The sequence below is a fragment of the Camarhynchus parvulus genome, chromosome 6 (genome assembly GCF_901933205.1).
Source record: "Camarhynchus parvulus chromosome 6, STF_HiC, whole genome shotgun sequence".
NCBI classification, from domain to species: Eukaryota; Metazoa; Chordata; class Aves; order Passeriformes; family Thraupidae; genus Camarhynchus; species Camarhynchus parvulus.
In genome coordinates, this window is record NC_044576.1 from 6,861,030 (window position 1) to 6,883,114 (window position 22,085).

At 42.9% G+C, this 22,085-nt stretch overlaps 1 protein-coding gene across 29 annotated transcripts in view; it reads left to right on the top strand.

The window, feature by feature from the left end:
• The window catches only part of ANK3 (ankyrin 3), a 284,651-nt gene that overhangs the window by 200,238 nt on the left and 62,328 nt on the right, over positions 1–22,085 (top strand). For 16 of the 29 annotated variants that reach the window (XM_030950841.1, XM_030950832.1, XM_030950843.1 and 13 more), the window contains 9 exons: positions 1,528–1,626; positions 1,726–1,824; positions 2,145–2,240; positions 5,258–5,330; positions 5,521–5,583; positions 12,947–13,070; positions 14,815–14,826; positions 15,974–16,076; positions 21,391–21,497. In XM_030950841.1, coding sequence (XP_030806701.1) covers positions 1,528–1,626; positions 1,726–1,824; positions 2,145–2,240; positions 5,258–5,330; positions 5,521–5,583; positions 12,947–13,070; positions 14,815–14,826; positions 15,974–16,076; positions 21,391–21,497 — 776 coding nt within the window. Of the gene's footprint in view, positions 1–1,527; positions 1,627–1,725; positions 1,825–2,144; positions 2,241–5,257; positions 5,331–5,520; positions 5,584–10,937; positions 11,544–11,641; positions 11,952–12,946; positions 13,071–14,814; positions 14,827–15,973; positions 16,077–21,390; positions 21,498–22,085 lie in introns of those variants that run through there. The other 13 variants (XM_030950827.1, XM_030950857.1, XM_030950855.1 and 10 more) reach the window with 7 other exon arrangements.

Consider the following 22,085-nt stretch of genomic DNA (forward strand, 5'->3'; position numbering starts at 1 on the left):
CCACAAGGCTGCTGGGGACATGTGCGGTGCCCATGGCAGGAGCTGCCTTTCAGTGCACACCCCTCCAGCTGCCACACACAACCAGAGCTTCAGAGGAGCCTCCTGCAGATCCAGCTGGATTGTGACCCTGGAAATGTCATGATTTCCACTGTTAATTGGGAGGAGAAGGAGGAAAAGTTTTCACTTAGTCTCAGATTTAAACAGCAGACTGGTCAGGAGTGACAGAGAGCATCAGTAGTTGCTCCGCCAGCCATTTTTGTAGGTACCTCATGTAAGTCTCTGTGTACCATTTCTAGAAGGAAACTGTCATTGCACTGCAGTGATATGGGGGGTTTGAGAGCTCCTTTTTCAGCATTCATTGTTACAGGCTGGAGAGGAGCCTTCTCTTCAAAGGGAAAGCTGAGATCAGCTGGTCTTGACTCTCTGATATGCTCCAGATTTTAATGTTTTAGGGTTATTCACAGGGGGTTCTTGGCAGGTGGTCCTTGACTTTGGATTTCATCTCTCCAGTTGGTTTTATGCTGACTTTTTTTTGTTTGACCTTGCTGGTCATGTTAAGAGGCCTGTATATTGAAGAGGGAGAAGGGAATTAAGATTTTGCGGGACAAGGTCTCACAGCCTTATTTTTGTACTGTTTTTTGAACTGTTTTGATAGCTTGGCCATCCTTTAATCTGAGTTTATCTTTGACCCATGTAGAGGCAGGGGCTGTAGAAGCTGTATGTGAAGTATGTGACTCTGAGTCATCCTTCTGCTGAAGAATCAAGACTCTGGACAGCCCAGGGAGCCCTGTCAGAGAGTCAGACTCCAGGCACTCCTAGGAACAGGAAGTTATTTGGCCTAGACTAACAGTATCTGTAAGATGAGGTCCATGTGTTCAGTTCATGATTACGTTTAAGCTACTGCTCCAGTTCTTACCACTGTGGGTTATTATTCTGTGCAGGAAAAGTTCCTTGTAGTCATTTGGCATCTGATCCAATGTTCACATAAGTCAGCAGAAAGTTTCATTCTGCTGATGCCAATGGAATTTCAGTTCATTGCTGTTTCTGGCACTGATTAACTCATCCTGGTTGTCAAAGTTAGTGGTTTCTTTAGATGGCAAAGGGTATATCATTAACTGGATACGAATGGCACACCTGAATTTAAAGTAACTGTTACAGCTGCCATCTCCTAGCCTGTGTTAATACAACTGAAATTAGATAACCTTGTGTGAACCACACCATAGTCCAAGGGAAATGGTCAGTAACCTGCAACACCACCTAGAGACACACACACACGTCTGTGGGTTCAGATGGGATCCACCTGAAGGCACTGAGGGAGCTGGTGGAAGCACCCACTGAGCACTTTAGGTGACTTTCATGAGAAGTGTGTTTTTTTCCAAGGCTAGAGGATTTTTCACATAGTCCAAAGAAATAAAGCTTAATGGGATTTTTCCCATTTCATGCCTGTTTGCTTTTTCTGATTATTTTTTTTTAAATCAGAGCACGTGTGGGATATCCCCCTTTACTAACTGCCGATGTTCATTCTAGATGGGATACACTCCTTTGCACGTTGGCTGCCACTACGGAAACATAAAAATCGTCAACTTCCTTCTGCAGCATTCTGCAAAAGTCAACGCCAAAACGAAGGTGAGTGTCCCAGCTGTCCCCGGGGGGGCTGCCCTGCTGTGTGTGTGTGTGTGCTGTGCCCTCCTCAGCCTTGCCTTTTCTCCCTCCCTGTGCCTGCAGAACGGGTACACGCCGCTGCACCAGGCGGCACAGCAGGGGCACACCCACATCATCAACGTCCTGCTCCAGCACGGCGCCGCGCCCAACGAGCTCACTGTGGTAAGTGCTGGCCTGGAAAATGGGCCTGGTGGGACAGGAAAAGAGCAGAGGAAGCCTGTTTCCATCACCACCGCATCCTCTGTACCATCATCTCTCCCAGAGAGGTTTGATGAGAGACAGAGAGAACAACAAACATCCAAAAACCTCCTCATTTTCGTCGCATTTCATCCCACTTACATATCCTACTACCCAAATATTTATTTCCACCAGAAAACGTAAACAATTTTTATTTTATTTTACGTTCTTCTGTAATTAACCAGCAGTTCCTACACTTCCCCTTGCTAACGTTCAACTTGTGTTACGAATGTTTCAATTGCTAGAATGGAAACACTGCCCTGGCCATTGCTAAGCGACTTGGCTACATTTCAGTTGTTGACACGCTGAAGGTGGTGACAGAGGAGACCATGACTACAATTGTAAGTACAGCTCACTTCAGTAGGGAATGGAAGAATTTTTTCAATGCCAGAGTATGACTATAACTAAACTTTGTGTAGTTACATGACTACCAAAATTCCAGTCACCTATTTCTTTTTAGCAGTATAAAGTCGATCTTAAGTGAAACATAAGCTATTTTTAAAGTAGTAGACACTGTGAGGATGTGCACAGAAAGAGGCCCAACTGAGCACAAAATGGCCAGTGTAAAGGACTGGTCACAACTGCACTGTTTTTCCCCACAATGTTTGTCCACACATCTTGTTGTTTAGGGAACAGTTTTGCTGCTGAAAAGATGTTCCTATAGGCTTGTGTAAACAGAAGCTGCTTGAGAGCATTTCCCAACCATCTGATGCTTAATGGCTTGAATTTGACCTAAGAGAACCCATTCCAGTATTTTAAAAAATGGTTGGAATTTCCTTGAAAGCTCCTCATTGTGTGGTTCCTGGCCCCTTCCATGGGATGGTGAAAGGCTGTATTCTGCAAGCAGCCACAGCCAGCCCCTGAAACCCCAAACACCCATTCCCTGATGTGGATGAGAACTCCAGCTTGTGTGTCCTGCCTCTCAGGAGGCATTAGCCAGGAGACATTGAAGGGACTAGCAGTGGTCAAACATTGCCTGCTGTCAGAAACATTCACAGAATCCAAAATATTTCTCAGAAGGATCTTTTGTTCACTAATGTTTTGCCAAATTGCTCTCTGAAGAAGTTTTCTGAGGCAAGGTACCTCCATGCATTACCATAGTAATAAAGCCCAAATTGGGTCTGAAGAACATAAATTCAGAATATTGGCTTTCAACAACTATTTTTCTTTTTCTGATTAAAAAGATAAAATGCACATGTATGTGTTTTTAGACATACCAGGGGTGGAAAACAGTTACTGTGGGTGTTCCATGCTTTGTCATTGCCCCTTTGTGTGGTCTCTGTGCAAGCAGGTGGTTGCAATATGACGAGCTTTTGGGATGACAGGCAGATTTTAGTTCTGTTTACTGCATGCACCTTTTCTTCCTATGACTTTCCTGGCTGTGGTTTCAGGAGTTTACAGAAAATCCACCACACAAAAGATAAATTTCAGAACAGTAAGATAGGAAGGAATATGCTAGAAGATAATGCTGATTTTTTTTTTCCTTACACATTTTCTCTATGTTTTCTCAGGAATAAATTTCTCTTTAGAAAGATTACAAAACATTTTTCCACACAGAAGAATTTGATGGAGAATATTATACAGGATAGCAAAACTTGAATGACTACCTATTATTCAGTTAGGTAGCAGCAGGAAAACCACATATTTATGCTAAAATCTCTCAATAGCACAAGGCTGTTCTTGGCTTTCAAAACCAAGAAGCTGGGAATATTTGTCCTGCATAAAGTGACTGACCATTTATCTTCTGCAGATGAAGAGTAGAGAGATGGTGGGTCAGGCTCTGAATTGTGCTGGAGGAAATGTTTGATGCTGAAAAACCTATGCAACCTCAAATACCTACTCTCAAGAGAGGCCCAGAAATCATTTCCATTAAAATCAGAATATGCTGCTTATCAGTGTGTAATTTTGGGAGCTTGGAAGTCTAGATGTGAAATCTGATTTACAATTGAGGGTTTTAAAAATTCAGTTTGACCGCTGAGACTTACATTTTGAGGCTTGTAGCAGAACAACTCCCAAAGCTAAATTTAAAGGCATCAGGGATGAACGTAGCTAATTTTACTATAATTTATACTCAAACACCAATTAAAAAAAAATAATCCAGTCAGACCTGGTAAAAAGTCCAGTGATTTTGCTGGTTTAACAATGTTTTTAAAAGCTTTGTAATTTCCATAAAATGAATTGCATGAGGATTTTTGTAGGTTTTGTAATGTTTGAGCATGGAGGAGCTCTTCTGCCTCTATCAAGTGATGGCAGTAACCTAATGAAATGCCAAGTGAGTACTCATAATGCCAGAGAAAAACTGAAATATTTTAAAATAAGTGAAAATGGAAAGGCTGTTTTGCCCTCCTGAACTTCTTAATGATTTCTTATTTGCATATGAAGCATGAGAAGTAATGATGGCTAAAAAAATGCAATCTAAAATCCCCATAAAGATGGGAGTGGGTTTTTGTTTGAGGTTAGGTTTGGTGGGGTTTTTTGTTATTTTTGATGGGGTTTTTTTGTGTGCGGGTTTTTTGTGGTTTTGTTTTGTTTTGGTTGGTTTTGTTTTTAATTCCACTGCACTCCTTGAATGATATCTCTGCAGAAGTTCTGGTCTGACCCAGACCTCTACCAGTGGTTGTTGTGCTGGAAAAGTGAAAAGTAGATGTGTATGTCATTCTCAGGATAGAGGTATTCTAGGAACAGATTTCAGGTGCATTCAGAACTTTATTTTTCTGCTTTTGTTTTTCTTTTTATGGGTCTTTGAATCTGAATCAATATAAACATAGGGATAAAAACCATGCAACCACTTCTGAGTGTCTTTCATGCACAAAGCCCTTCAGGGATATCACTTAGCCTGCATGTGGTTACAATTGTTCTTATTTGTGGGGAAAACACACAATTCATGCTGAGGCACCTCTGAAAAAAATTCACATAGGTTCAGCTGCTCCCAAATTGCAGAACTCTTCTGATGTCAAAGGAGAAAAACTTCCCTCAGAAAGTTTGGTTTTATTAGAGATGACATATTAGTCTCTTAAAATTTAGATTATTACCTAGAGTCCTTATTAAGCCCCTAAAATGAAGTTCATTTCAGTATATGTTATTTTTCTTTTGATATCATCATCTAAGCTTTCTGCTCATGCTTTTTCTGTATGACAATCTGAACATAGTTTAAAAAACAAATACAATATTGCCAATTCTGTAGTTTTTTTAATTTATAGTTCAATGCATCTTTAAAATAGGAAGTGAAAAGGAAGCTAAAAATTCTGTTGCTTTTCTAACTCAGATAAAAATCTTAGCTCACATTTAGTTTTAAAAATAAACAGAATTTTGAGAAAAATTATGCCTGCATTCTAAAATTACTTTTTTTTTATTACAGACTGTTACAGAAAAGCACAAAATGAATGTACCAGAAACCATGAATGAAGTTCTTGATATGTCTGATGATGAAGGTATTAAAAATTTTAGGTTTTTTTGCACTCTTTGTGGTTGTAAGAAATGTCTGTTTAAAAAACCCAAGACTAACACACATTATTAGTTGGATATGGTCATTGCAATCTGTTATTGTTGTACATTGATTTTTGTTGACACATCAATAGTGTGTGCTTTTCTTTAATTGTTTTGTTTATTTAAATCATGCAGTGCGTAAAGCCAATGCCCCTGAAATACTCAGTGATGCTGAATATTTGTCAGATGTTGAAGAAGGTATTTGTGCATTTTTGTATTGCACTGATATTTAACTTAATCCTCTTCCTTTTATTTCATCTGTCTGAAAACTAATCCTTTCAGATAATTTTCCTATTATCCCACTAACAATAACTTCTGCTTTACAATTAAGAGTGCTTTCAAAAATTCTTTGAGCTATTGCTGATAATCCTCTAACGTTTTTTCTGAATTTCTTATGATTTTTTGATCAAATTACCTTCACTTTCCTGGAATAATCATTTTGCTGCTGCTTCTATAAAGTTAATAAATGTTTTATTGTTTGAACTGAAAAATGAAATATTGGACAAGAGGGTAAGATATCAAAATATTTTGGAAGAAATGACTGATAGTCGAAGTCAATGGCAGAAAGAACAAAGTTATTGGTTTTTTTTAAAGCAAATGACTGTGTTCAATTTTCTTGTTTTTCTTTAGTCAATCTCTCTTTCCTCATCCCTATTGATGTATTTACTTCTAATTTTCATAGCATTCAAGCAGCAAGGTGTAAAAGATATTTCAGTCCTTTGTGTGCAGCTCTTGTTTAATTCATGCATTGAGGCTTTTGGTTTGTTCCCCATCTGTCATTGTGCAGTTCCAAATGGATCATGTTCTTACCATACATACATGTTTCCCAAATAGCTCTCCTGGGCCATTGTCCTGCTCAAAACACTGCATTGTTTCAGCTGACAGGAACACTGATGCATAACAGTGTGAGTGAGCAGGGCAGGAATTGCTGTGTCCCTCTGCACAGAGAGGTGCAGACCAGAAACACACCCTGTGGGGAGCCTGGGTGCTGGAGCTAAAAATGTCAGTTGTAACCTATGGGATCCTTTTGAAAGCCAGATCTGTGGAGGTTTTTTCTAGTCACTAACTCTCAGTACAACAAAGACCAAACCAACAATTAGGAATGCAGGTAGTACAATTGGTTCCTTGCATGTTGCAGACTACATTCTGCACCCATGTTGTTGCCAGGGGAGCTGAGAGAGTCATTTATACAAAACAGTCCTGCTCTGCATCCTTGTGTCTAAACTGGAGAGAGAGATTTGATGGATGGACAGCTCTGTGGCTGGATGGGGCACTCAGAGTTGTGTTCAGAGACTCAGTGTCCCAGGGGAGACCAGTGATTTGTGCCATTCCTCAGGGGTTGGTATTGGAGCTGGTGCCATTTCACAGTTTTGTTGGCAGTGTGCACAGTGGGATCAGTGCACCCTCTGCAGGTTTGCTCTGTGGTGTGGGTGACATGCTGGAGGGAAGGGATGACACCCAGAGGGACCTGGCCAGGCTGGAGGGGTTGGACTGTGCGAAACTCATGATGCTCAGCAAGGCCAAGTGCAAGGTCCTGCATCCAGCCTGGGGCAATCCCAGGCATAAATGCAGGCTGGGTGGAGAATGGATTGGGAACAGCCCTGAGGAGAAGGACTTGAGGCTGTTGGTGAAAGAGAAGCTCAATATGACCTGGCAGTGTGCACTTGCAGCCCAGAAATGTCCAGCTGTGTCCTGGGCTGCATCCAGAGCATCAGGGGCAGCTCTCACCAGACCCCACCTGGAGTGCTGAATCCAGCGCTGGGTTCCCAACGTGAGAAGGACATGGAGCTGTTGGAGCGAGTCCAGAAAAGGCCACAAAGATGATCAGAGGGCTGGAGCACGTCTCCTGTGAAGCCAGGCTGGGGAGTTGGGCTTGTTCATCCTGGAGAAGGTTCCAGGGAGGCCTTAGAGCACCTTCCAGTACCTAAATGGGACCTATAGGGAAGTTTGAGAGGGACTTTTTACAAGGGCATGTTCTGACAGGACAAGGGGAGTACAACTGGTACCATGGATTTAAGCTGAAAGAGGGTAGGTTTATATTCAACATTAGGAAGAAATTCTTCACTTTGAGGGTGGTGAGGAGCTGTTACAGGTTTCCCAGCAAAGATGTGGGTGCTCCATCCCTGAAAGTGTTCAAGGCCAGGCTGGATGTGGCTTTGAGCAACCTGGTCTAGTGGAAGGTGTCCCTGTCCATGGCAGCAGAGTTGGAACATGAGGATCTTTAAGGTTCCTTACAACCCAGGCCATTCTGTGATACTGACATGACAGGGTCTTTTTCAAATCCAGGCTGAAAGGGAGCACACAAATCAGATTACAGGTGTTTTGCAAGGCTTTTGATGAATTGCAGGCTTTGAGGTGATAACCACTGGCCTGTGTCTCTTCCCTGATTTGCAGATCTGTAAAGACAGCTCGGTGACGCCCATCACTCAGTGCTAGTGGGGTGTTTGTATACAGAGCATCCACTCACACCAGTCGAAACAAATCTGTTCAAGATGCTAAGGCACTCTGACAAATCTCTGAGCCAGGGAGCTGATTTCCAAGTGGGAGAAAGGCACAAATTTAGCAAACAAATGCAAGCTCTCCCTGGCTTGGCTGGTGTTCATATCATCAGCCAAAACTCTTCAGTGAGACAGACTTGTTGAATGGCTTCTCAATGAGCCACAACCCTCAAGGTTTCTCTCATAAGAGAAATTGAAGACTTGGAAAGTAGAGACTCAGAGCTCGGGGACAAATGTCAGGAAACCATTTCCTTGTGTTTTATGTCTTGCTGTGCCCACTAAATAAGTATTTACATGGGGATTGTGTAATTTCTCTTCCCTGCTGAGGACAGTTTGGTTTGGAGTCAAGCTGGTTGAGAAGAGATTTTTTTTATTCTTTTTCCTAGACTGTTCTGGCAAGTCTGCCCAAGTGAGGTTAAGTGTTGGGAAACTGCTACACCGCAAAAAAAAAAGTGGTGTTTTTTGAAAGATGTGAACATGATTTTGTGGGGAAAAGAAATGAGGGCTCACCTTCATACACAGCAGAGAATTTGTAGAAGAGCAATTCTAACGCACACTGAGCATGTGCTGTGCTTTTATTCTTGAAGAGATTGCAAATTTTACAAATGTAAACCTGAGAGTGGGAGAACTGGGACTTTCCTCTCGCCATCTCCATCTGTGAGCTGCCTCCCTGTTCAGCTGGGAGTCCCAGCCCTGTGTCCATGCCATGGGTCTGGGGGGCAGCAGGGCTCAACCGTGGTAAAGCTCCACTCCAGTTGTCTGCAGGAGGCCTGGAAGGAATCCCCTCCTCTGGAGCCGTGCTCATCCTCTCAGCATCCCTCTGGGCAGCTGCAGGAGCTTTAGTCTGGTGCAGGGAGCTGGAGCCCTGCTGTGCCTGCCCAGCCCTGCCATGAGCCCTGTCACTGCAGCCCTCCCTGAAGCTGCTGCTGCTGCCCCAGAGGGGAAGGGACAGCAAGCCATGGGAGCTGATACCAAGAGGAGAGAGACTGTGAGCAGTGAAGGGCAAAAAAAAGAAAATTCAATCCATAAGCCCGATCAGGTGTGGAGAGTTTAGACATTATCAAGAACCAGTTATCCTTGAGCTTTGACTTTATCTATTTTTTTTTTATTTGGCCTTCAGGAGATAACAAACTTTTGGGTGTAAACCAGGACACAGTTTTAAACCCATTTAATGGAGATGCCTGCCTCAGTAAGAATAAGTATCATGCTAATCAATCCCTGGAAGATTAGACAGATGTCCTAACAGAACATGAATGCACACTGCCTGATCCCTGAGTAGGTGCAGTTTGAGTGCATTTAAGACAGGTCAGAACATCACCACGCATGAAAAATCTGTTACTGGTCATTTTGGGAGGGGTTGATTTATTATATTTTTAAGCTCAGTTTTCAGAGTTTCTTTGGCTCCATAAAATTTCACAGGTTCATAAAAGTTTCAGTGGTTTAGTGTACTGGCTGTTCTCCATACTTTGTGAAACCAAAACCTTGGCTACCACTTGAAACATCCTCCTTTTCCCTGTGGCTCTACCTCTTCTACCATCAAGACAACTCTGGACAGGCTGTGATGAAGGAGTGGCAAAATCCTCAGGTATCTTTAGCAGAGCCAAGTGACAAATGCTCATCTGGATCCCAGCCTATGATTAAATTTTGTCTGGGACTTTTCCCAAGCCACATGATGCCTTCTCTCCTGCTGCCAGAGAGCCTGTATTTCTCACTGGCCTCTAAAAAGAACACCTCCCCTGTGCTCCTGCAGTTCCCAGATGTAGGAGACATGCTGGGGCGCCAGAAAAACTGGGAAAACTTGGGATGAGAAAGATGATAAGAGGTAAGAAAAATATTCTTGGGGAGAAAAGACTAAAACCAATAGAACCTTCTATCCCAGAAAATAAAACCAAACAAATTGAGTGAGGGATAGGCTGGAACATAAAATGGGTGGCAAAGTGAGCAGCAGTGCTTGCTGCTCTCCAGAAGTCTAAAAATATGGGGCATCAGTGAAACCACAAGAGACAGATCCAGCTTGAAAGGGCTGCTCCTCCTGCAGGAGGTAGTTGACTTTCCTGACTCCTTGCAAGGGTCCTTGGTGTGGGGAGCATAAAAAATCTACACGAGTTCAAAGTGTAACTGGAAAAATTTAAAAAGGAAAAGCCCCCAAAAACGTGTTCATGACTTTACTCTTTCAGGTTTAGAAAACATGTGCTCAAGTCAGTGCCAGCTAGAAAAATGTCCTGGAGTACTTCTGCTGGTCCATGTCCCCATACTCTGCTGTGAAATGTGGCTGCTGTCTGAGACAGGGTGCACTAGAACTGATGGGCCCTTGCTTTGACACACTGCTGCTCTTTTTCCCTGGACTTTGAGCTGTTTCCTCTACTTGTGATAGCTGTGTTTAACCATTAGCAGGGACAGCACCCTTCTTCAACTTGTAGCCTGTTGGGAAGGGAAGGATGGCACAGGCAGCAAAGCAGTGCGGTGTCTGTTGGTGTTTTTTCATCGATGCCTCATTGTTGGGCATTTCTCTATTGTTTGCGTTCGGAGTTTTGTCTTCACTCTTCCCTGGGACCTTCTCCGCGGGAATTCCGTGTGCTGAGAGCAAACACCGTACCCAGTGTTACCTGGAGCGCAGAGGATTAGGCTGCAGCACCTAATTAAACAGAGTGGGATTGCTGAAACGTGCACCACCCATTCTGCCCCAGCCTCCCACGATCACAAAACAATGTGTGGAATTCTTTGAAATCACCACTCCTAGATGCAGCTTTTCCTTTGATGAGAGCATTTCATCAGAGTAATCCTGCCCCGGCTGGATTAGCCGCAGAGCAGGATAACATCTGATGTGTTTTACAGCTCCACTGAATGGGGGGTTTTTGGTCATTCTTGCCTTTGACCAACGATGCCCTTAAAGAAAATGCCTCTATCTTAAAGAAAATGCCTCCTCTGCTCCTTACGGTGGCGTAGCGCTTGTCTTCAGGTGTTGCAAGGACAGAAGTTTCCAAATTTAGTGGCTCGGTTGGTAGTTGCTGAAAGTCACACGGATCTCTCGCCTTCCCCGTCCGCTTCTTCGCCTCCCAGGCTTCGGTCCGGTTTCCTCCCTGTCCCGCAGCCCCCCGCACCGGGGCAGGCGTTGTGCCCAGGCGGGGCTCCCTCCCCCGGCCCCGGCAGGGAGGGAGGGCGGGCGGAGGCAGCGCCTTCCCCGCGCAGCCCCGGCATCAGGTTACAGAAAAACTACACCCTCGCAGCACCCCTATTTACATACAAATAACTGGAGTGCCTGCATTTATGTCACCATTCAAGAGGCTTGCCAAGGGAGGCTGTAATCCAATCAGCAGAAGCTTTAAAGGGATGTCTGCAGAGTGATTAAAAAGGGATTTTTATTTTTTTTTTAAACTTAGTACTTTTCGTTTTGTTTCGTATTTGCAAAGAACTTTAATCTGAGTTGAGAGGACAAAGATGCACATGTCCTAAAATACATACGAAGAGATCAAGATGTTAAGAAGATCTCAGTTGTTGTGTGGAAAGCGAATATGACCCACAGGGATTAGTTTGCTTGTGCTGGTTTGGAGATTAAGTCTAAATCACTGCTTAAGGACTAATAGGACTAATAGGAATTCTTGGAAACACCAGGGGAAAAAATCTTATAGACCAGGCTGGTGAAAATGGCTTTCCAAAACAGTAAGACTTTTTAAAGTTTCGCTTGATGTATGATGTTTCTGTTTCGGGTTTTTGAATGCTTTACGGTGTATTGTGGACATTTTAGCTTTTTAACTATTGTTTAAAATGCTGGTTGCTGCTGGGCTGGAGGAGAAAGTTGGTCTGTTTGTTTGCCGTTTGCGAAGCAGTAGCTGAAGGGGTATTTTTAGACTTGATTGTTAGTTTAAAACCGGAGCTCGCCTGTGGTTTCCTGAGTTTAGTGAATGGAAACTAGTCTAAACTCCTTGAATGAAAGCGGGAAACGTGAGGCTGGGCTCGGGAGTCACTCACCTTCGGGATCGCGCTGTTAAACTTCTCTGTTGTGCAGTTTAAACGTAACACACCTAAAACGTGTTCACAACAAAGGGGCAGAGTGGATATCGGCAAGCCGTGAGTTTGCGGGGAGCTCTCTGCTCCGCGCTGTTGTGGGAGCGGGGCGGGGGGGACCCCACACCGCAAAAGGCATATTTTGGACGTGCTCTGTCAATGCAGGAATGTAGGTTTGCATGATGTAATGGCATGCAAATGCTCCCCGCCGGGTAGCTGCTCCCTTAACCCTTTGTGGCCTGCCCGCCTCTCCCTACATCGAACTTTCCTTCCTCTTGGGGTTGTTTTGGATAAACCAGCTCAGGATCTCTTTCCATGCGGATGGCCGTGTCCCACGTGTGCCGGCCGTGCCCGGGGTCCCGGCTTTGTCCCCACCGCGGGGATGGGGATGGAGCAGGGGTCGGGCAGCGCTCACCTTCGCAAACCAGCCTGGCAGCGCCGAGTGCTTAATTTAAACAAATTAATAAATTTTAAAAAGTCCCGTCTTACATTCAAACTTCCAAAAGTATTGAGAAATACCCAAGGTGGAAGGCGGGCCTCTTCCTCCCCTCCTCAGCCTCCATTCGAGCTTGCTGCACTTTTCAGGGCTGGTGGCAAACACTCTGTATCTCACAGCCGGGGGTTGGTTTGGTTTTGTCGATTGGTTTGTTGTTTTGTTGGGGTTTTTTTTCCCCTCACAAGGAACGATCCAACTTTGTTGGCTCGGGCTTTTTTCCTTTTTCCATAAGGAAAGCAAAAGTGAGCGCAACGATGCAAAGTACAGAGGAACTCTTTAGCTTGCTGAGACGATTGGGCGAAAGTCATCCCTTGTATAACTTTATTGGCCTTACGTCAAGGTGGAATTTTGATTCTTTCGTTTGTCCTCCAATAAAATTATTTTCTCAGGCAGACTCAGAGTGTGGATAATTAACATCCAACGTGGAAAGAGCCTTAGGGAAAGTGGGGGTGACTGGATTGATTCCTTATTGGCGAGCAGGGAAGGGCGTTATGACTTACTAAGCGCACAAACATCTGCCCTACGTGTAGCTCTGATTCCAGCCTGGCTTTTGTCCCGGCAGGTGAGGATGCAATGACAGGCGACACAGACAAGTACCTCGGACCCCAGGATCTGAAAGAGCTGGGAGATGATTCCCTGCCTGCTGAAGGATACATGGGCTTCAGCCTGGGAGCCCGCTCCGCCAGGTACCGTATTTGCTGCTTCTCTCATTCGTGTGTCACCACAGGAACAAGTCTTTACTCTTCCACACAGCACTGGAGTCTATTTTGAAGTGAATTAGAGGGGGTGTGCATCCTTTGAAGCATATGTTCATTGCAGTTTTATTTCATATTCTTTATTCATGTTGGCTTCTTATGGCAATGATACACAAAACTTAGCTATTCACTTTTTCTGGTCTCTGTTCATTGCTCTGAACATCTCCAAGGTACCTCTTTGCTAGCAGTCTGCAGCTGCTCTAGAAACTGATCCAGAGCAATCAGCAAAGCCTGGTTTCTTTTGGCTACTACTGGTCAGACTGATGCTCACAGTAGAGGGCTCCTTAATGGGTGTGTTTTGCTGAAGAATGTAAATGCCAGAAAAACTGAATGACAAATCATTTTGCTACTTGGTGCTTTTATTTCTTTAAAGGTGCTAGTGAGTAATCCAACTGAGAAAGACAACATTAAAAAAAATGCTTCTCCCTCCTAAAAAAAAGAAAAAAAAAGGCAAGTTTCCCCTTAATTTGTTGGAGGATTTATTTTGACAGGGAATGGATTACATGTTACTAAAAACAGGCCAAAGTTCCCGTGAACCTGATAAAACATTGTAACTTAATGTATTGTTTGACTCATGTTGATTTCAATGCAGGTATTTCCAGATCAACATTTTAGATTTTATTTTTGAATGTTGCTAAAGCCTTCAGTGTGTGTTGCTCAAAACAGTTAAAACTGTGTGAGCAGAGATTGCTTCCATAGTTGTGGATTTGCAGTGTAGTTACTGACAGTTGAATTGTACTGAAGCTAATAATTAAACCTCATAAGCTGGAGCCCTGAGGGCTTTTTCCTATGCTGTAGTTGGAAGATCTGTTTTAAAAAGTGAGTTCATTGTCTAACAGCAAATGGCAACTCCCATAAGGTAAAGCTTAGATGTCTACCCTTCAGTCTTGTTTCTTATGGCTGCATTAGAAATGCAAGCACGCAGTGGAAATTTGCTCTTTAGTAGTCCCCAGCCATGTTGTGCTTGATTTACAATTTTTAGGGAAGTTAATAAGTATTTATGAGATAATACATTCATGAGAAATGCCAAGATGCTTTAAGTAGTCCATTAGCCAGAAAATCGGTAAATTAGATCTGAAGGGAGAATCTCGTGTCATAGTAAGCTGAATTAACAAAGTTGACATGCTGCTTTCCAGTCTGGTGTGAGCAGGGTGATCACACAGCCCTGCCACTGTGCTCAGGGCTGGAGCAGGGCACTGGGGATGCAGAGGGAACATCTCTGTGTGCAGAGCCCCACGCTGATTTACCTGACACCTTTCACCCCTCACAGCTCTCTTCTTGCACAGTGTGCAGGTGGGAGAGCAGATTGCACCGTCACCATCTGTTAGGGAGATCTGAGGTTCAGCCCCACGTTATCTTTTCTTTGAGAGGAATCTGATATTCCCATGCTTCTGGTTTTAGCAGTACCATTACTATTTGTTGCTGCCTAGCTCATTTTTTGCGTTGCCCATGTTATGCTCAGAGGAGACAAATACAGTGGTTTTTTTCTGTGAAGTATTTAATTTAGCAAAAAAAAAAAGTATTCTGTGGATGTATCTTACTGCTGATTCTGAGTGTAACATTAAGAAATGAACACATTAAATATATAAGCCATCCAGCCATAACATCTTGCTTTTCTTGTCTGATTCTTTGCTTTCTATTTCTCCTGTTTCTTTTCCAATGTAAATTGCTTTAGTCCAAAAGTCAGGTAAGAAGGCATGGCATCGTGTTACATCTCTCTCATCTTTCTGCTGCTGCCATTGCTCATCTTCATTTTATTTAGCATTGGAAAGTGACATGCTTTTATTTTGGGGAGCAGGGGGTTCAGCCCTAGAGAATATCCCTCTGTTATAACAAATATAACTTAAATTCTTTATGCCCTTTATCATGTAAAATTCTGCTTAACATATGCCTACAGTGTGTAATTAAGATCCCAGTTCTGCTTCCAGCACAAGAAGGAAACGTGTGCTAAGGGATTAGAGAAATTCAATTAGCAACTACTAAATGCATGAAACACATTGTAGAGTTCTGAGTGTGAGAAGTGTTGCTAGTTCAAAAGTGTAGTATGTTGGTGGATGTTGCTTCGTATTAATTCACGTTTTTTACTACTTTATTTTTTGTCACGTAGCAAGCATGTCTAGGCCTGCAGCATGTTTTTAGCACATACCATAATGTACCTTCCAGGGCTAAATGTAAAACACTCCTACGTTGGGTTAATTGCAACACGTTAAGAGTGATCATAGTTATTTCTGAATAGTTTAACATGCACAAAATAATTCCCAAACATCAGAATCCGTACTTAGTTGTCATTAAGCAAATTTATTTCTTCTTTCATTTCAAACTTATTACCCTTTCCTTTCTAACTATAGGGATAACTACGGTGTTTGTAACAATGCCAGAAGTGGTTCAGCCACAAAGAGAATGACATCACATAAAACTTGCTCTGAGTTAAACCTGCCTCAGCAACCTGAGCTCGGTGGGCAGGCACTGTGACCTACCCACAGCTCCCCTGGGACCTGCCCTGGTGGGTCGACTTCAGGATTAGGGCATGGAGATATTTATCAAAGTTCATCTAAATATTTGAATACACCTCTCTAGATTTATTCTAAAGCCACAACATTGCTGCCAAAGCAGTTAGCATCTGCTGAGATTTTGCTTATGCATATTGTAGGGAATATTTAACTATAGTCAAATACTTCTTATTCCATCTTCCTCCTTGTATTTATTTCACAGATGATGTATATTTTGCCATTTGATGCTATCCCTGGAAGTTGCATGTATTAATTTTTTTGTTTTTATTTTCTGTTCACCTCATTGTCACCCGCACTTTCTCTGATAACTGGTAAATACAACAGCCTCCGCTCCTTCAGTTCGGATAGGTCCTACACGCTCAACAGGAGCTCCTATGCCCGGGACAGCATGATGATTGAGGAGCTGCTGGTGCCAGCCAAGGACCAGGTATGTGCTGTGGCCCTGCCACAGGGTAGCTGTGCTTCATTTGTGCAAGGCCCTGCAGCGTGGAGGCCTCAGCTGTGCTTCCAGAGGCTCTGGCTGCTCTCTTAGCTGGTGAAGAGGGGCAGGAAAGGAGCTGTGGACAAGAGGTGGTGGGGTTGCCATTCTCTGGGTTTGATCCTGCAAGGGGCAGGCGGTGGGGCCCCAAACCAAAAGAGTCTTTAAGGGGCCAGTTATGTCTCTGAGTGTTACTGGCTGAGGTCAGTGGGTGCTCCTGTGAGGCTCCTGTGTGTCTTTAGAGAGCTTTGATAAGCTGGGAGCAACGGGTTTTACACTGAGCAACCTTTGTACTGCACAGGCTGGGAATTACTTTGCCTGCTCTGTCCACACGGAGGGGACTCCAACTGCTGTCCTTGTTTTTTCACTCCTGGGAAGAATTTGGCCTTGTAAAGATTAAGCTAGTATAGTCTCTTCAGTTCATATATCTTCCAAACACTTGTGCAATGACTAATGCAACAAAAGCAGCATCTTTTGACCTGATGAAAGCATGGGAAAGTCTTCCCAAGAGCTGGGGATGATTGAGTACAGTATGCTTTGTTTGTGAGTTCCTCAGCTTTTTCCTTGGTGGACTTGCTTCAGATTTCCAAATCTAACTGACTTACTCAAGAGTTTCTTGGTACACAGAAGTCAAAGACCTGCTAGGAAGCTGGATAAAAATTGGCATTAAAATCCTTACTTGGAAAGGACTGGAGTGGAGTGGAACTGTTGTTTATGCCCTGGAAGAGCATCAGGTGGATTGTAGTGAAACAGAGCTTTTCTGCTGCTGTTTTCACAGAGCATTCCTGCACTGGGGGGTTATTGATCTCAGAGGATATTTTCATGGGGAAAAGGGTTCATAGAGCAGCCCTTGTACGTTTTAAACCTTGATTGTATTAGTCTGTAAATTCTATTGTGGGATAAGCCATCCAGTCTTACTAGAACTTTTACACACAGTTCTGGTAGTATTATGAGAATGGCAGATATTGGATTCTCTTTAGCAACAGAATGTTTATTATTAGATTGTTACTTTTAAGTGAAATGCTGTAAACCTCCAATAACCTTAATTTGTAACAGCCATCTAAGGAGAGTTTCCAAAGCTTGCATAGCAGTGATTTTGTGGTTTTCTTTGGTTTGAAGTCATAAAACAAAATCTGCAGCTACTGGCACTGGAAATTCTATGTCAGGGCTGAGCACCTAAAGCTGCTTTGAGAATTTCTAGTACTTAGACTTCATTAAGTGTTCTTGATATGGTGTAAATTTCAGAGGAGTGGAAGACTCTCCAATCGTAGAATATATTATATCAATTTATGATTCTGGCCATGTTTGTGATTCCCATTAAAGCAGATGGCTTGGATTGAGCAGCTAGGGTGCACATAACAAGGCTTAAAATCAGCTCTGTGCTTAACAACTCTCAAAGGATGTGGTACTGGGAAAAAATATCAGTCCTGTCTTGAGAGGTTGGTAAAGCCATGATTCTGTGCAAAACAAACATGAAAGCAACAAACTGGCTTCAGTGGAAAGGGAGACCAGGTAAAACTTTCTGCCATGACTTCTCCAAACTCCATGTCCTGACACAAATATATCCATCCTCTGGAATTCCTGTGGCTTTCTGCCCAGCCCAGCCCTAGCTTTTGGCTGAAACAGGAGAAGTGCATTTGGGAGATGGAGAATATCCCTGCCCCTCTTTTTCATCCCTCTGTACGTTGATGGGCTCCTAGATAATCTCTGCTATGGCAGTAGAAAGCAGGGGGAAAAATTACCAATTTGTGTTCCACCAATGAGATTCACAGGAACAAAGACCTTTGTGGTTTGAAATCGATATTCTGAAAGTCTGTCTGGGAACTGAGAGGAGTTAAGGCTATTTTGGGAATCACACTGCTCTGAAACAGAGTGATCCATTGCCTGTCTGTGTATGCCATTTCCTCTCCTTTTGTACAGCTCAGACCTGTCTGGAGTTCATGGCAGCAGCAGAGTCAATTATTGGGAATTAGTTTTATCCCAAACATCAGCATGTAAAAGAGTAAGGAGCATTTGCCAGCCTCTTGGTCTGGTTAAGAAAGCAGATCCCATCACCTTTCCCCAGGATCCCTGGTAGACTTGGGAGACTGGGAAGAGTCAAATGAGGAAGATTTGAAACCATTCTTACTGAACCTCACTGCCAGCATAGCACATGGAGTGTTAGAGTTTCTAATAATTCTTTAGAAGTCATGATATTCTCCATTGTTTGCATTTGGTGGTTTATTGCTGACCCTGTTCACAGGGAACTCTGAATCCAGGCCACACTGTACCTCATAACCTGGCTGGAGCAAAGTTAAAATTTCTGTGTTCTGGCGTGTTACCTTGGATGCAGCAACTCAGACTAAATCCAAATGACTTCTCCATGGAATAATTTACATCAACCTCTGAATTTAATCAGCCAAAGGCAGGATGACTCGGGCTGTCCATTAAATAGCAGCTTGCTGAATCACTTCAGTCTGGATACATTCATCTGGGAGGAAGCATAAATTTTTCTGTTTGCTGAACTTTGATATTACACAGCCTGGATATTCAGTTATGCAACCAGCAGGATCCTTGCCAGCAGAACCCTCAGTATTTTTATATACACATTTGCATCTGAGGCTGCCACACCCTTTAGCAATGCATTTTTAATCTCCCTCAGCCCAGGGAGGGAACACTGGGACCTGACCAAACACAGAATGGATCCTGTGATTTAGTGTCACTGACAATGTACTATCTTCTGGACTGCTTATATTGCAACTTACACGGGAAGATTTTCTTTTTTTTTTTTTTTTTTTTTTTTTTTTTTTTCTTTTTTTTTGCCTGCATGGAAAATCCAGCACCTCAACAGGCTGAAAAAATGAGATTCACAGATGTGTGCTGTGTGTAAGATGAGTGGGTCCAGCTATCAGCTTTTCCTACTCCCTTTCTCCACCAAAATTATTAGCTGCAGAGTTTGGGCTTTTGTTTGCTCTACATATGTCCAAAAGATCTGTTTGATTGCACTTGGTCAGAAGGGAATGCTTTAAAAAAACCCAGTCACCTGGTGTACAGACCATGTCTGAGGACCTGGAGGTGGACTGAGGAACCCCACCCAGGTGTGTAGGCAAACCTAGAGCACATCCAGGTGCAGGAGCACCTCTGTCTAGCACAGATTATTTTGGAGTGATGGTATTTCCTTGGAATTTATATGGCTCTGTGTTTAGTTTTCCATATCCCACTGCTAAGGGAACATAAGTATTTTGCATCTGTTGCAGGAAACCTGACCCCACATTTATTTGTTGATGTGTGACCTGGGCCTCGGTGCGGTGATGCTGTACAGCTTAGCAGGCCTTTCAGAGACCAACACCAAATTGTGTTGTTCCTTTTGGCCCATCTCTTGTGTTTCTTTGCTTTCACCTATTTTTGATTATAATGTTTATCACTGAGCAAAACAATCAATTTATTTTTGTTTATCTAAATTTTTACAGTTCTTGAGACAACCTGTCTGAATCTTACACTGTTTGGTATCAAAAGTAATAACGTGCTCAGTGTGAGCTCATGCAAATCATTTGGAATAGCAGACACCCACAGTGTTGGCTCTCCTGCCTGAACCACAGACTCTCCAGGAAACGTTGGAAAATCCCGAGCATTTTATTTTGAAAGACTAAGAAAACTGTCTTCATTAAACTTAATTACAACACATATTTCAAATGGCACCAATTAAGTCCACTTTGGATGCTTAATTGTCATTGTTTTGACAGCATTCATTTTACCTTTTATGTCTGATGGTGTATTTTGCTGTTTAGCATATGCAAGTTTGCCCTCTATTGTTGTTGTCTGTGCTTGAACTGTCAGGCCTCAAGTACATCTGTTAGAGCACAGAGTTTAACAAAAGATCCTTCACAGAAGTGTTGAGCTAGGGAAGGGAGGAGGCACCGAGCCAGGAGTGACAGAGCAAAGCTGCACTCTGCAGGGGTTTCTGTCAAAGAGCGCTAAATTACAGTGTCAATAGTTTTTGGAAGGAAACCTGGGAAGGAAGCCTCATTTCTAATGAAAGAAATGCCTAAAGAGTGCAGATTTTTGGAAACCCCAGAGTGATGGGAGTGTTCTGGCCAGCAACACAGCAGCGATCTGCCTGCTTATCTTGTGGAAGCTTCTCAAGAGAAGTACTTTTGTGTGTTTATCACTGAATTGGCCAGATTTACTTCTAATGCTGATATTTCTATTCAAAATAATTAATTTCCACTGCCAGCACGTGTCTACATATAAAAAAAACCCAGGTGGGAATAATAAGATTTTAGAAGCGTGTGCTTGGCTCCGGTTTGACTTGAACCCATTGAAATGGATTTGAAAACAACCCATGAGGTTTCAGTCCAAACAGGCTGCTCTCTCTAGCTGCATTTGCCTCTAAGCAGCAAACAACCTACTTACAGGAAACACTGACATTTTTAACACCATCTTGGGGGAAGACTGTGTGTTGCTTCTTCACTTACTTGCATTGATGTAATTTATGACGGTGCTTCTTAAACTGGGGAGATGCTTTCATATCACCTTGGAAATAGGGGAAAACAGTATTTGAGGTTTAGTTGGTTTAATTTCCTAAGACAAGGAAACAAAGGAAAGCAAGTATTTTGCTGGAATAGCTCTGCTGCCCAGGAGGAGGATTTGCAGTGTGAGGGATGTTGTGGGGCACAGGATGTGTGAGTGTCCATGTGTGTGGGCAGCAGGAGGAACGAGTCACACCTCAAGGAGTTAATTATAGCCTCACAGGGTTAAAGCTATTTCTGGCCACATGAGTAGGGGCAGTGGCACTCCACGAAACAGTGCCCGTGTTGGTTGTGCAAAACCAACCTCCTCCTGCCTTCACAGCCTCACTGAAACTCCCAGGGAAGTTATTCCCAGGTTCTACTTGAATAAGGATCTATCCAATGGCACCCTCTGAGGGGTGGTGTTACACTGCCTGTCTGTTTGGTGTATGACTGCAGTACAAATGGTAATTTCTTTTTTTTTCAATCTTTTTAACCTGGCACATTAAAGTAAGTAAAGACTGGGGAGAGACATTCTTGAAACTGAAGGAAGTGCAAAAAGTGGGCAGCTAGAATGTTTGAAGAGACAAGAGTTTGTGTGTGTATTTCATGTTTCTGTTACAGGATTTCCAGTAATTTATTTGCTGGATGTATCAGCACTGGTAAATGGAAAGGACCAGATCTAAATTTAACATAATTATGTTAACAAGCTTGTATTTGAGGAAAGTGTTTCTAACGTTAATTTTAATTTTCAATTTATCTGTTTTGTTTTGAAGCACCTGACGTTTCAAAGGGAGTTTGATTCTGATTCTCTCAGGCACTATAGCTGGGCTCCAGACACCTTGGACAATGTTAACCTTGTTTCCAGTCCCATCCATTCCGGGTAGGTCACTTAACAGTTTTCCTTTATCTTTAGATGTGGAACTGTATTGTTAGCTGCAGAATAGAGCCTGCTGTAATGGCTGATAACATGTCTGTTCCTGCTCCACTTGAAGCCAGTGGCAAAATTCACACTGACTTCGAGGAGGGTGCTTCATAACAGGAGTCAGTTTAAATTCTTGAACATCAAACCAAAAACTTGCTTCTGAACTTAATTTTCTGAATGCCTAAACATGGTAATCCTGCAGGCTTCTTTTTAAGAGTCCTGTTTTGCTTTTTCTGTTGCTTATGCTTTGCGTTCAGCGTCATGAATGATTTTGTTTGCCTTGTGTTAAATTATTCGGACCATGAAATCAGAGGTAGTATGTTATGTTTTCTGTTCTTTCATAGAGGAAAAGATGGGGGGCTTTAATTTGGTCTCTTTATTTTATTTATACTTCAAGCTCCTGCCTAGTCTCCCATATCTGTAGTTTGATTTTAGTGGTGCTATTTGTTTACTTATGAGTCATCCCTGTAATTTAGGTGCTTCTTGACAGTGCCACACAGACTTGATTTAAATGCAGTAGTAGTGATGTCTGAATGCATATTGTAA